The sequence below is a fragment of the Dryobates pubescens genome, chromosome 3 (genome assembly GCF_014839835.1).
Source record: "Dryobates pubescens isolate bDryPub1 chromosome 3, bDryPub1.pri, whole genome shotgun sequence".
Taxonomy (NCBI): Eukaryota; Metazoa; Chordata; class Aves; order Piciformes; family Picidae; genus Dryobates; species Dryobates pubescens.
Window position 1 is genome coordinate 36,925,256 of NC_071614.1, and position 16,303 is coordinate 36,941,558.

At 36.2% G+C, this 16,303-nt stretch overlaps 1 protein-coding gene across 1 annotated transcript in view; it reads left to right on the top strand.

Moving 5' to 3' along the window:
* CSMD1 (CUB and Sushi multiple domains 1) overlaps positions 1–16,303 on the top strand; it is a 963,767-nt gene that overhangs the window by 879,593 nt on the left and 67,871 nt on the right. Inside the window, exons 49-50 of the mRNA XM_054179968.1 lie at positions 8,255–8,443; positions 12,854–13,039. Of these exons, the coding sequence (XP_054035943.1) occupies positions 8,255–8,443; positions 12,854–13,039 (375 nt within the window). The remainder of the gene's footprint in view (positions 1–8,254; positions 8,444–12,853; positions 13,040–16,303) is intronic.

A 16,303-nucleotide genomic window follows, 5' to 3' on the forward strand; every position in this document is an offset into this window, starting at 1 on the left:
CTTATACAGCTGGTTTCCAACAAATCTGTACAGTTTATTACAAATGGGAAAGATCTGCAAGTGCAGAAAGTGAAACCTGAGGAGCCCAGCCCAAGAAACTCACTCTCTATGAGATGACAGTTTGAAACTGCTTTGAAAGACACCTGCCTAACATGCTCCTTGGCTTTGTTCTCCAGTAATTCTTCATTCTTACCCAAGCAAGGTAGCATAAAAATGAAGAGGTGAATTTTTTTAGTTTTTTTTTTAAGTAGGGGTGGAAAGGTACACTACAGTACTTCGTACATCTACTGGACAAATGGTGACTTGAGAAGCAGGGCCGTACTTAGCTCACTACACTGAAATTTGACATTGCCTCTGTAACATTTACCAGCTTTGGTTTAGTCATTCAGGAGTAAAAAAGGCAAATGATTACTTTGCTAATTTGTAATTACCTACCAATAGACCTATAGATATATATATATAGACCCATTCATAAATCTCTATTTGACCATATATTGAGTTTGTGTGGAAAGGTTTGAGTAGTGGGAGGGCAACAGTGGCTTCAGCAAGAAGCTTCCCCTTTGTCTGATAGAATCAGTGCCAGCCAGCTACAAGATGGACCCACCATTGGCTAATTCAAGCCCATTAGTGATGGTGGTAGCACCTCTGTGATAAGGTATTTGTGAAGACAGAAAAAGTTACTGTGCAAGAGTAATTGCAGCTGGAAAGAAGACTGAGAACATGTAAGACAATAAACTCTGCAGACACCAAGTCCAGAGAAGATGGAGGAATAGTAGGTGCTCCAGGTGCCAGAGCACTGGTACCCCTATAGCCTGTAGTGAGGAACATAGTGATACAGGCTGTTTTCCCTGCAGCCTATGGAGGCTAACAATGGAGCAGATATCCACCTGCAGCCCATGGAAGACCCCATGCTGGAGCAGGTCTATGCCTGAAGGTGACTGTGACCCTGTGAGAAGCCCACACTGGAGAAGGCTTCTGGCAGGACCTGTGGACCTATGAAGAATGAAGATCACACTGGAGCAGATTTACTGTCAGGACTTGTGACTCTGTGGAAGGCAGCCATGCTGGAGCAGTTTGTGAAGAACTACAGCCCCATGGGAAGGACTCACATTGGATAAGTTTGTTGATGACTGTCTTGAACGGAAGAGATGCAGCACTGGAAAAGAGGAATATCATGAGAAGTCCTTCCCCTGAGGAGGAAGGAGCAGCAGAAATGACAAGTGATGAACTGACTGAAATACTCATTTCCTATCCCCTTGTGCTGCTGGGGGTAAGAGGCAGAGGAAAAAACAGATCAGTGTTGAGCCCTGTGCTCTTTAACATCTTTATTGATGATCTGGATGAGGGCATTGAGTCTATCATCAGTAAATTTGCTGACGACACCAAGCTGGGCGCAGGAGTTGATCTGCTGGATGGTAGGGAGGCTCTGCAGAGGGACCTCGACAGGCTGGGCAGATGGGCAGAGTCCAACGGCATGAGATTTAACACATCCAAGTGCTGGGTTCTGCACATTGGCCACAACAACCCCATGCAGAGCTACAGACTGGGATCAGAGTGGCTGGAGAGCGGCCAGGTAGAGAGGGACCTGGGGGTACTGGTCGACGGTAGGCTGAACATGAGCCTGCAGTGTGCCCAGGCAGCCAAGAGGGCCAATGGCATCCTGGCCTGCATCAAGAACAGTGTGGCCAGCAGGAGCAGGGAGGTCATTCTGCCCCTGTACACTGCACTGGTTAGGCCACACCTCGAGTACTGTGTCCAGTTCTGGGCCCCTCAGTTTAGGAAGGATGTTGACTTGCTGGAACATGTCCAGAGAAGAGCAACAAAGTTAGTCAGGGGTTTGGAACACAAGCCCTATGAGGAGAGACTGAGGGAGCTGGGGTTGCTTAGCCTGGAGAAGAGGAGATTCTGGGGTGACCTTATTGCTCTCTGCAACTACCTGAAGGGAGGTTGTAGACAGGCAGAGGTTGGTCTCTGGTGCAACCAGCACCAGAACAAGAGGACACAGTCTCAGGCTGCACCAGGGGATGTTTAGGTTAGCTGTTAGGAAGAAGTTCTATACAGAGAGAGTGACTGCCCATTGGAATGGGCTGCCCGGGGAGGTGGTGGAGTCATCATCATTGGAGGTCTTCAGGAGGAGACTTGATGGGGTGCTTGGTGCCATGGTTTAGTTGTTTAGGTGGGTTGGATTGGTTGATGGGTTGGATGCGATGATCTTGAAGGTCTCTTCCTACCTGGTTTATTATTATTATTAAAATGGGGAGCAAAATTGAGCCTGAGAAAAGGAAAGGGCTTGGGGAAGGTGTTACAAGATTTAGTTCTGTTTCTCATTATCTTACTCTGATTTGATTGGCAAACAAATAAATCCATTTTTCTGAGATCAATCATGTTTTGCCAAAGACAGTAATTCTTGTCTTGACCCATGAGCCTTTCTTTATGTATTTTCTGTCTCCTGTCCACTTGATGAAAGGATTGATACAGTGGCTTTGTTGGACAACTTCCATCCAGCCAGAGTCAATCCATCACACCTTTATTCTGCTCTTGTAGCTTCATCTGTTAATAGATGAAACTTAATTCCTTAGCATTCATTTAATCTTGTATTAAATATTGTACCTGTCAAACAAACACTCCTACTTCCTCTCTCTGTCAATTTAGGAGAAAAAGCTATTGATTGGTTTGGTTTTATCTTTACATTTTCCAGTAGTGAGTTAGAAGTGACAAGAAGTTCAAATAACTCTTTATATGCTTATTTTGTTTCCTATGATTCCTAAACTTTTAGGTGGTGATTTCATGCAGTAAATACAGCAGGAAAGTAGAGGCTGATAAAGTACTTTTAGTCAAGAGAAATATGAACAGGATCATTTAAGAGTAACAGTTTATTTAGTTAGATGTTTAAGTGTTGAGGAGGTGGACATTCATAATTACATCAATAAAGATGGAATAAACCTTTGTAAATTTACCTTGTAGTCATATTTTTTCTCCATTAGATTTAAAGATTAACTTCAAAAGAAAAATAATAACAAATAAACCTGCTGCTGTTGTTGTTACTTGGTTGTGTATTTTTCTCCTTTGTTATACTATACATTGCGAAACGAAAAAAATAATGTATGTAATTGATAGTTTCATAATCAGAAGTAGTACATTTAGTTTTCTCATGTGACCTTTCCTAATTACTTGAGCCAGCATTTGATTTCTAATCTATAAAGTAAGAATGTCTAAAGTGAGAATGATAGAAAACCTCTGCCCCACTGGATCTTTAAAGAATAGCAGCACGAAGGACATAAGATCCCCAGGTAATATGACGATGAAGACAAGGAAGTAACCAATAGTGAAAGTTAGAAGGAGGCATTGGAATAAGCTATGATATTTTTTCTGTCAACAAAAATCTATTATATAAGCTAAACAAGGACAAAATGGAATTTGAAGGAAGGTGTATTGTTTAGAATTTCAAACAGGATTGTTTCAGTGAACAGTGGAAGTCTCTCCTTCCAATAAGTTTTTTGAATATTGGTCAGAGATACTGCAGGGAAATTAAGTCCTTTTCTAGGATAAATTCCTAGAGAAAATGTCATTCACTGTAAGATTGACAAAATCATCTTGGGGTTTTGGACATCCACTTTCAGAGAATTTTAATTTGTAATGCGAAGTTGTTTTATTGAACTTCCTTTAGACATATTTCCTCAAACAGCATGAATGTTTAAATGTTCTGGCTCCTAAGAGAATATATTTTGTGAAAGGAAGAGCATGGTCATGCAGATACAAAATCAGTTTTTATCTGTGCTGCTGTCCACACGTCAGTTGACTAGTGATATAGGTATAGGTGATCCTGCTTTGGCAAGGGGGTTGGACTAGATGATCTCTCGAGGTCCCTTTTTGCCCCTGACACTATGTGATTCTGTGTGATATGTGATTTAGCTAGGCAGTTGTTACCCAACTGGTTTTCAGTTGCAAATGACAAATGGATGTTGTGATTGTAAGTGAGCTGAAAATGTTCAGTATGTTGCCTTGCCGCTGGTGTTCAGGATGTCTTGAAAGAATGTCCGCTGCATCATTTGGAAAAATAAATTACATCTGTAAGTGTAGAGCTACTTCAGGTTGCTGGAATGACTTCAGAGAAGTTTTTCACTTTTTGTGGTAAAACACTGTCATTCCTAGATAAGAGCACTCCTGTGTCATTGCACCGATGTCAGCTAAACTTTATGGAGTTCTGGGACAGATGCTCTCAGAAACTGTCAGGGAGAAAACTGTATTTTTTTTATATCCTTGATACACTCCGTAAGATTTCCTGCTTAAGCCCAGAATTTTCACTCAGCTGACAAAGGCTGTAGTTTTCAGTCTGACATTCTTCAAACATTTGCTTACACTCCAGATATTCAGACATTTTTAATGTATTGCTTTGTGTTTAGTTCTGCAATTATATATTCAGTTTTTGATCCTAGAAGATGACATGTTTTATTCAGCCAGCAGTCTGAAGAGAGCTCTGTTTAATGAACACTTTAAAAATTGCTAAACTGTAGATTAAGTAACTGTAGATTAAGAATTGTGTGGAGTCTTATCAGTATTCCTTTACTGTCTCAATGAAGTCTTCAAGAAGATTTTTCAGAATTGTGAAGTCAAAATCCATCTTCAGAATTCTAGATGATTTGCTTCAGATATCCTTTTCATGCTATGTATAGCTTAGACATAGTTGTTTGAGTATCAGCCTTTTTTATTCATATTTCTCTGCCTTTGCAGTGTAAATACCATGACTTTTGGTAGAGTTTTTATGAGGATGAAGACTACAGGTGCTGCTTGACTGTATCATTGATGCTGTCTTCTGACATGCTGACTGCTTACTGGCATTAGTTTAAAATGTTATAAATAAACATTTCTGTAAGAGTAGGTAGTTCTGGTCTATATTAAGTAGATTTTTTTCAACATAATTTATCCAAACATGTGATTCATATTACAAAATGCACATTATTATGGGTTTCAGAGACACTGTTAACAGTCATGGAATTTTAAAGTTTGGTAATCTATGGGCACAGCCCCTTTCTTGTATGTGGGATCTTTTCTGCCCTCTGTTGAACTCTTCAATGTTTGATTCAAGAAAATCGCCTCTTTTCATGTAGTCCCATTACTCTATTTACCCATGCCTAGTTTGTCCCAGACCTCATGCTCATTCCAGTAAAAATACCTCTGCCAAGCCAGTCTATCTGTGATCCTCAACCTTTCCATCTTATCTCCGTCTTGTCAAACTTTCCCTACAAATCACAGTCTGCTTTAATAGTTCTTTGCTGGAAAATATAGAATCATGGAGTACACTGGGTTAAAAGGAACTTTTAAAGGTCATCTAGTCCAACTCTGCTGTAGTAAATGGATAGATAAAGAACTATCCAGCTCTTGACAATCTTTCTCTCCCTTCTACTTTCTCATCTTAGTTTTCCTTGCTTCCTCTTTGAATGCCTCCCCTGATTAATTACCTTCCTTATTTCTTGCTTCAGTCCATAACCTTCTCCTTCTCTGTCTCTCACTAGTTAATTTCAATTTATTTTCTGTGTTTTTATTCCAGTTTTTATTTCCCTGAATCACACGTTTTCCTTGCAATACATTTTATGCTAAACACAATATCTGATACATCTTTTTGATGCCACTTCCAATAAATAACCAGATCCTTTTTCTCATTTCCTTCACTGGCTCTTAGCCTCCCATCTCTGCCTTCCAGTTTCTTGTCTCAGTGCATAATCTCTTATGAATGCTCTTCTACTAGACTCTTAAACCCAGTACCTTTGTGGGTACCCAGTACCTTAGTATTCTTTCTCACTTTTCTCAGGTATAGCCTTCCTACCTAGTCAAATACAGTTCATAGCTTTACTTTCTTTCTGGGGAAGGAGGATATGGATTTTTACAGAAGATTTGCAACAGTAGCAATTTGGTATTAAGTATATTAGCCTGTTGAGGTAAATTCTGCTGGTTTCTGTTGCCCTTGTTTTCTTGTATCAATTTCTTCTTCTTAGTTAGAATGATCTTTTGCTTGATTTTTTCTCTGAACACCACTTATTTCACTGGCGAGCTTAAACCATGCCTTTGGGATTTGAGCATTGTTAATTATTACAACATAAGTAACAGTTATGACTGACAGTTTTCCCCTGTGGCTTCCCATGAAATTTTGAGTATTTTGATATAATTCTGTGTAATTCAGAGACCTGAAAGTCCCATATTTCATGCCATTTTAAAGCTCATTTCTTTGGATGTTCATTTATACTATATAGTGTTGAAATTATCTACAGCTGGAAAAAAATGACAATAAGTTCCCTGGTAATCAGAGCACAAAATACAACCTGCTAGGCTCAAAATCTTTTTATAGTTAAGTCCCTTACACTTTATGTGTCTCACCGTGAATTTTTTGTTAGTATAACTGTAATGTTAGCAGTTTAAAGTAAAAGTTACTAGTCAAGATTAAATGGTTATTGGAAAACAAGATTATCCGGTCATCAGCTCCTGAATTCCTTCAACAGAAGAGTCTGATACTGATGATTTCACTCCATGCTCTCCTTAGGATCATTTTTGTTTGCTAACATATTTTCACACTCTGCTGTTTCTCAAATTTGTTACATGTGATTCTACTACATATAATCCATTTATTTAAGTCTGATCCCAGTTATAATTTGACCCCTGATGAGTTGTGTGTAGCTTTAGACTGCGAATATGTTGTCATCCTCTTAACATACCGTGCCTATACAAAAAGAGGAAGAAAACATAAATCTGCTAAAGCTAAGCAAAATGAAAACAAATCTGCACACAGATCAAAAAGAGATCAATTTGGAGTTTTGTCTTAATGTTTGTGACTGACTTGCTAGTCTTAAGTTTTCCTAGGATATTTAAAATTAAATAGTGCTTAAGAGATTGCTGAGAATAACTTTTTTGTCTTAACAATTGTCTTTTGATCTTAAGCAGCCTGTGTAATAATGAAAATATCTTGTTTTCTTTCCTTCAATAGATTGGAAAGAAAATTTAAAACTTTTTTTTTTTTTAACTTCTCTAAATATTAAATTACCTTTTAAATTAAAGAGCATTTTAGTTAGTTATTCCATGTAGTTAGTTCACATGTAACTGAACATCACTGTGCTTATAAGGGACACATAACATGACCCCAATCACAGACCATCCTAGCTTACTGATTTTTGCCCTGTTTGTTGTTTGTTTGGTTTTAAATTTTGGTGGGGTTTTTTTGTTTTTGTTTTTATTTACTTTTGTTTTCAAATAACCCCCCAAAGTGAATGAATGTATATCAATTGTATTTCAAGAAGAAATAATATTGCTTAATTAAGAACTATGATCCTTCAATAGAATCTCTGTACATGCAATAATTTTCAGCATCTTTAATATAGGATCTACTTTTGCTGCTTTTTTTGGGTGGCATTTCTTAGAAATACTGATGTTGATAGTGGATCTAAATGTAGACATTTGAAGGACATCTCAATTAGGAGTCTAATCATAAATTACGATCTTTCTATAGGCAGTGAGTAGAAGCACCCATTTTAGGTGGTAAGGGATATCATAGATACACCTGAGGTGACAACATATGCATACAAAGAAAAAAAATGTAAGAGAGAGATATTGAAAGATAAATGAAGTCAGAAATGTGTGTAAAGAAGCAATGTGAAAAATAATTATAGATGTAAACCAAATTCTGTAATTATGCACTTGTGAAATATAAGTCAAACTTCTACTGGATAATTGTCTATAGAAAATTATATGAACATCACAGTATTCCTAAGACTTATTTCAATATGATGTAGAGTATTGTGGCTCTTACCTGTAAAAAGCGTTCATAGGCTTATTTCAGTGGTGGATGTTCAACCATGATTATTTTCTGCAAATCATGTCTAAGTGCATTGGATTATTATTTTTTTAATGCAACTATTCATAATTATTTTTTTGTATTGCATGTCTCAAAGAGCATTTCTATATTTATAAATTTATCAAATTTGAAGTACACTGTTTACTAGCTGTGAGTTAACTTACAGAACAATCTGTATCTTTCATGATTGTAGCTTTTTCATGTACAATAATATAAACTGTTTTTTGATTATAAACTATTTGCGAACTTTATGATATTTCTGCTTAAGAAGTATGAATCTTCATTGAGGATTTCAAAAGTAGTATCAAGGGTTCTCAACCAATTTTAATGGTGTTCTTAGTTTGCCTATACTATAAGTAACATGAACTGTATAAATTTTGTTTGTGTTTCTAATAATGTCCTTTTTATTTTTAGCTCCCTATTGCAGCCTAAACACTGTCTTAAGGAATGGTGGAATTGTAAATAAAACAGGTGGTCCTGCTGGAAGTAAAGTTCGCTATTACTGCAAACCTGGGTACAGAATGATTGGTCACAACAATGCGACATGTAGACGTCACCAAAATGGCATGTATCAATGGGATTCTCCTATGCCCATCTGCCAAGGTAAATTGAGTATGCTTCTGTGATTTCATTGCAAAGACTATTTTACATAACTAAGACCATTCTCAATACTGCTGTATTAGCATCATCTGCTTATTCAAATACATATAGACTCGTGTACATAGTATGTGAAAGCTGAAAATTGTAATTGAGCACCTCAGTCTTCTCTGTGTCCATCATGACCAGGTCTCCATTCTCCTTCTGGGGAATTCAATTATTTTGAAGACAACTTGTAACTCTTTTTTTTATGTTGATCGAGTTAGGCTTTACTTCAGTTTGCTCCATACATGTATTGAGAGTAGTTATTATTTGTCAAATGTGTATAATATTCCAAGGCCAACTGAGATTTGGCGTGAGGCTTACTCTTCTGTTGTGGGTATGTTATTTGCAAGAAAATTAAAAGGCTGCAAATATTCGGCTCAGTTGAAGAAACTGAAGTAGTGGAGTTCACATCTTTTGTATGGAGTGATTTGTTAGCTAAATGTTTATTCAGGATGAGCATTTTCATGCCTGGATAAGCTATATGGGCACACCTCTTCCATACTCCAGGCTGTTTTCTAATCCCATGTACCATAATGTGTTATGGCATATGATGCTGTTGTACCATCCTGAAGGTCACCAAAACATATTTTAATTAGTCCATATTTACTATTTCAGCAATATATGTGTCTCCAAGTATGTAGAGTGAGTTTTACTAGAAATTTCTTATTAATATAGGATCCCTCTCATTAATATAGGATTCCTCAATTTTAATATATCACTTTTACAGCTCACAATCAATTATTCCAACTTGTATCTCCAAGTGGAGCTTATATTTTTTCAATAAACTTTGAAATGGAAAGCATGTTTCTAAATTGATTAAGTATCTTATCAAAATACATGCATTCTCTTTGAAAATTAATTACAATTACACACTTTGTCCAGCTAATTATAGACTGTTTCCAAATAAAAGTGCCTTTGAATAAGTTTGAAATTTCTGTAAAACCAGCCCTGCAGGGTTAAATTTATAATCAGTATCTTGACTGTGTCAGAATTAATGTCTGAAATCAAATTGTATCATTAAAAAAAAAGTTATTGTTTGCATATTTAATATAATAATATCCATTTATAAATGGAAAACATTGCAAATGGGTTAATCTGGTAGGGTCAGAAGATCTTTTTCAGTTTCAGTCTTATCAAGTGCGGATGTGTATAATTATGTTTTGAACAAAGTTCAAAAGGAGATTAGAGCTTTCATTTAATCTTTCATTTCATCTGTGAAGGAAAGAAGAGAAATCTGAGTCATGCTTTGTTCAAAATATTTATAATTGTAAAAAAATAAAAATAACAGTAGATAGCTCTTAAGAGGAAGTAATATTGACTATAATAGTAATCATCCTGGCAGATATGTATATTGTATGCTCTTAGCTCATGTCACTGTTTAGCTCATGTACAGACCGCCATGCTGGGGAAAGTAGGAAAAAAGGCTGAGGGTCAGATTTGGGAAGATAAAAGAAAATAAGCTAAAAGCTTGGCAAGAAAAGAACTACTACTACTACTACTACGATTATTATTATTATTATTATTATTATTATTATTATTATTATTATTACTAAGGCAAGTTGTCAGAGTCAGTAAGGATAAGGATTGCTGGGGTGCAGGTGTGTTGAGACTGAGACATGGTGGTAGTGAGAGTTTAGCTGAGTGGCTGTGTTCCTCTGAGAAACATGAGCAAACACCCCTCTTTATCCCACTTGTTCTTTATGTATAGGGCTCAGCCTTTAATTATATTCTTCCTGATTTTCTCCAACTTATTCCTAAAAGAGTTTAAAATAATGTTTAAAATAACGTTTAAAAATCTGGAAGAGCACTGGGCTGTTCCTCAGCATCTGAGTTACTTCCTAGTAGTTTTAAAAAGAATACTGGAGGTACCTACTTGAAGGAAGAAACTCTTCTATTGTTAGTACTTGGAAAGGCTCTAAACCTGTGACAGAATCATAGCAAAAATATAGCTGAAGGCATAGGCATTTTTATGATGTAGTAAAACAAAGTGATAGTTTAACTTTATGTCAGTTCAGTGTGCAAACAAATGTTTAGCAAGTGTAAAATTCTGCTTACATGACACAGTTAAAACTGGTTCTACCTGTAGGTAAAGGATTAGGAAGGGTATTAGGGAAGTAGATAGAGCACTGAACAGCTCTGCTGCCCAGTTTGTGTACATTGGAGACATGTAAAGCTATGACTCTTGTTGCAGTCACTTTGTGAGGATTGACTCACAAAACAAAGACCTGCTCCCCAAAGCAGCAGAATTTGTTTTTTTTGCTTCCCTTCTCCACTTTCTGTAATATCATTGAGAGCGATAAGCATGGCTCTCCAGAACACTTTCCCCCATCACCTTTCTCTCTCTTCTCTGTCCCCCTGGAGCCAGAATGCCACTTTGCCACTGAGGGAGAAATGCTCCATTTTACTAAGACAAACACAGTACTAGCTAGAGAGCAAAAACTGCCAAGAAGTTGTATTAAAAAAGAAGCAGCTTATTTTTTAACATCACTACAGTTCTACTCCTATTAGCAATTTGACAGATTCCAGATGGAAGCAAACAACTGAAATGAGCTAAGCATTCATCACTTTATAATGCTTACCTTTCCTCATTTTAATAATATGCAAAGTACTGTGTTGTATTTAATTTAAATGCATCAAATGTGACAGCTTGGGATTACTGGCAAAAAAAAGGAGAATTGTTTTTATGGTACCATGACAATAGGTTGTGAAGTTAATAATTTACATTGAATAGCCTAAATAATAATAAAAAATAGATTAAAACAAACAAACCCCAAAGAAACTTCAGACAAAGACTGTTATTTATTATTTTGAAGATAGTGGCTTTGTTAAAATATTAAAACTTTGCATTGTCAAACATTGCTAAATTCATGAATTGCTTCTTACAATTGACTGTGTATATGGAAAAGAGATTTTAATTTGAAAAGCTCCACTTTTTATTGGTAAATATTTAGAAAGTAAGCCATCAAAGATGCATTGTATTCAGTGTACATACTGAAGAGCAATAAGCTGCATGCCAAACTCAAACCATCTAGTGATTCTGTACAGACATACATTGGTTTACATGAACTCTTTCAAGAGATTCATTGTTAATGATGTAAAGGGTTCTTTGCTCCAAGTTATTAGTTTTGCAGAAAATAATGTTCTTTCAGAAAAAATAGAACTATTGCTTTCCCTTCAGAAGTGCCATGGGGCAAATATAAAATCTTTAGCGACTTTACTGACTTATTCAAGCACCTAGAGTTAATCTCTGTTCATAGAGAGCTATTGTAAAATAAATTATACCATTAAAATAAATTTAGAAAAGGAATAATGAAGGTTTTCCTTTCTTCTTTAACAAAATCAAGGGAGCTGGGAAGTGAGATGTCAGAAGACAATCCTGCCTTGGAGACATATCCTGGTAGTGACTGAAATAAATATATTTATAATTATACTCTGCACTAAAATTGTATGGTATGAGATACTCTTCAATGAAGTGTACTGAGGTCTGGTTAAACAAACAAATAAACAACCAAATAAAAGAAGAAAATCTAACCACTAAGTTGACAATAAACTACATTTTGTGAGTTTGAAAGAATAACTGCTTGTCTGGAGACAAATTCTGAAGGAGCAAACAAAATTTTCAATTCAGCAAGCAATTTCCTTCATGATATTTAGAAATCTGAACAAATTAGTCAAGTATGTAAATAAGTCTTTAAATATCTGAATAATGCCCCTAAGTTCAGTGGAGCTATACCTTGTCTGTTCATATTTGGTGCTTTGTATGATCATTTTAATATGTTACATTGAATTCTTAAATGTCATTGTTTTGTATGTATAGAACAAGCAAATATGAAGCCTGGTTTATTGCAATGCAGGAATGAAAGAAACCCTGAGAGAATGAAAGTAGACTATTAGAAAACATTTAAGAATTTTCCAATTCATTGTTTCTTGGACCAAATAATTTTGGACACTTACTTGATTTTTTCCCTAGCAGATTAACCATTGCCCTTAGCCTGTGTTGATATTTCTGTCTCTACAGTGAAAATGATTGTCTGTATTAGATGCACTTCTAAGTGTTTATCAATCTTTTAAATATGGTTGCATTTATCCTAATGTTGTACATAAGATAGAAAAGTAATTCTAGTCATGAATTCACTAGAACAGGCTGCCCAGAGAGGTTGTAGAACATCCTTCTCTGGAGATTTTCAAAACTTGCCTGGATGTTTTCCTGTGCAACCTGCTTTGGCAGAGGGGTTGGACTGGATTATGCCCAGAGGACCCTTAACGACTCCTACCATTCTATGATACATCCAAATTACTAATCTATATTTCTTACTTCAATGGTGGGACAACAATACCAATACTTTATCTATTCCTTTCCTTCCTTTTCAGCTGTATCTTGTGGTATTCCTGATTCCCCTGGGAATGGCTCAGTTATAGGTAATGAATTCACTCTGGGCAGTAGATTGATATATGAATGTAATGAAGGCTTCAAGCTGGAATCTAGTCAACAAGCAACAGCAGTATGTCAAGAAGATGGATTATGGAGCAACAAAGGAAGGCCACCTGTTTGCAAATGTAAGTGGGCATGTATTTCTCAAGCATATTTCCCTTGAACTTTCTCAGGAAAACTCTTTGCTGGTTGTGTTTATGTTTCATACATACATATGCACCCTACTGGCCATTCTGGAATATAATGGGTTACCATTAAGTAACATAGGAGAGACCTATAAATTTTTATAATAAATAAAACACCTTGTTCATTTTCTTAAAAAATTCTGAATTATTAGATAATTCAGTTTCATGTATATTTTCTTATTATGAATAATGTACTCTTCTCCATGCTCACGGTAAGAATTACAACCACTAGTTTTAATTCATTTACTATAGCTTCTAAAGTAACCAAATCAAAACCTATTTCTTAAAATACTGCTAGTGTGGACAGTTATGCTGGACAATGTAGTCTTCTTTTTTTTGCCTCCTTTTGCCTAGCCCCTTGTAGTGCAGGCTCCACTACTATGTGACAGGGCCTTTGGTTTGCACTGGGCAACCACTGCCTGTCAATGCACTGGTTCAAAGCAATAATTATCTGAGCCTGACTTCAAGTACATGACTTGAAATACCCATTTAGGACATAATCTTAAAATTACTAATATCTATAGTAGTGTACACCAACTTTTTGAGAGTTAAATCAGAATCTTGAACTAATCAACAGAATGTGTGTGTGCTTTCTAGATTATGAATTTGAAAAGAACTTTGGGTTTACAAACATATACATTTCAAGTTATTTTTAAAGAAAGAGTAAAATGGAGTAATATTTGTGAATTTATATGTAATAGTGAAATGGGTTTAATTTACTTGAATTAATTCATAGCAAAGAGTTAGAAAATATTACTTCAAGAGGTCTACTAAGTACCTCTGAGACACGACTACTTAACCTAATCTAGGAGACCTTCCTGCATACTTTATTTCAGTTATTTACTTTTTTTCCCCTGGAAATGTTTTTCCTAGGGCCTATAATTTGAATCTGGGTTTCAGCGTATAAATGCTTTTATTTAATTTTGTATCCACAGTGGACAAATAGAACTTATTTTATTCTTACTCAGTTCTTTTTTAATGTGTTTAAAGCTGTTGTATTTTCAGTGTGATGGTTTATCCTTGGTCAGCAACCATACTCTCACCAAGCTGTTCACTCAATTGCTCTTTCAACCATAGATAGATAGATAAGGATAGAGGTATTACTGTCACCGGACTCAATTTGGGAACGTTAATTTAATGCAGGGTTAAATATATTTTTTAAACAATACACTTTCCTCCTTCCTATTGCCAGGGTCCACTTCACTTCTTTGCTCTTGACTCTTCCCATTCCAAGCAGTATGGGCAGATGAGGAATGGGTGTTGTGGTCAGTTTATGAAAGGTTCCTCCCTGTTTGCACTTTTCCTCTGCTCCAGCAAAGGTCTTTCCCATGTGTCATTGTCATTCAGAGTAAACTTGCTCTAGTGTGGGTGCTCAATCTGCTGCCATCCCTTCAGAAAACATCCACCTGCTACAGCAAGGGCCCAATGTGCATATCTGCACCGGTGTGATCCTCTCCATGGGCTGCAGCACTGGATCCTGGAGTATCTCCTCTTCTGTCTCTAGTAACCTTAGTGTTCCCTCTGTTGCTTCTAAGTCTTTTTGTTTCTTCCTCCTCTGTCTGTAAAATGGTTTACCCTTTCCTAAATACTTTCCCAGTGGTGCCACCATCTTGGCTGATGAACTCAGCTGTTTCCTGTGGTATGTCCTCTGGAAACCTTTCTTCACACAGGCCACCACTGCAGCACCTGCTTTCCTACCAGCATCTTGACTTCTTCACCCAGTATACTCTGTCACCTCTTCTGTAGAGGTAATTGTCTTACTCTTGATTCAATCCCACTCTTTCTTCAAACTTCTTTTTTTGGCTGGTGATTCTCATTATTGTCCTCTTAACAGCAGTTCCACTGAGTACATAAGAAGGATTATTTAAAACCAACTGTGATCACACAGGCATGCTCTGAATTTAGAGACCTGTGAGGAGGAAAGGTAGTGCTCCAATGTATTGAACTGCTCTTCACTTTCTCAGAAAAAGAAATGACAAAGTGCCAAGAATATAGCCTGAATGATTGATAAGCAGAAGTATCAATAGAATTTTTAGAGATTAAAGGCTAGTTAAACTAACTGGGGATTTAAAATACTAAATGAATAATGCCATATCTACACTGGAAAAAAATATAGAAGAAAAGGTTATATTATTGAAATGATCAAACTTATTCAATGACCACTCTTAATTATTAAATTCTAGCACAACTTTCAACATTAAAAGGTTCTTTATTCATATTTATAACAGCCCACAAAATATATATGTAACACTTTTTTACCCTTTTCCTTTTCTAAAAATCTATTCAGTTTGAAAAAGAATTCCATACATCGAAAACCAGAAGTGCTAATTTAAAATGCCAGTAATCTGCATGACAATATTAAAGTCAGTATTTTGAAAATGGATTGCTATTCAGAGACAGGCATGCTTTACCCAAGATTTCATACTTGCAAAGTGCAGAAAAGCTTAGACAATCTGCATAAGAAACTGATTTTGTCATATTGCAGCGGTAAGGATAAATGTATTGAGTCTCCAGAGATAGAAAAATCTCAGGCTTGATGAGCAGCAAATACAGCACAGGAAGGTAAATAGTAAATAAATTAGTTCATTTTATCCCCAATCTATTAAAAGGACATCTGAAATCAGTGCAATTTATTTTGCAAAGTATGTCTGATAATATAATGCCTCAGGCAGCTGCTTGAAACTACTTTTTTTCCAGTTAAAGGATTTACATGAGATTGGAATCATGAGAAATATCATTCATGCTTGTTGTACAGAAAGACAGAGATCGTGATTATTAGGCTATTGAATTTAATTACATGAAATACCAATTAGCAGATATTTATTAAGAAAGCTTAACTGAATGACAAATAAGTAACTTCCTTTAGTTATTCTACGTAAATATCTCTAGCAGGCAATGAAGGGTACTAGAGATGCCTATCCCTATTGCTATTTGAAAGTCTTCATCGGGTAAGTCAAACCAGTACTCTCCATAGAGAATGACCATATGAGTACAAGGCACCATGTCAAGTATGCATGAACTTTCTACTTAAGCCTGATAATTAGTAGGTTACTGTTGGTCAGAGAAGACAATGTGATACACAGTTCCAAAGACCGTCCCATCCAAAAATGTAGACATCTGATTAGATGAAACAACTGATTTCAAACTGATGAGCATTGTTTCTGCCATGGTTCTTTCCTTACTGTACATCATATAAACTGACAC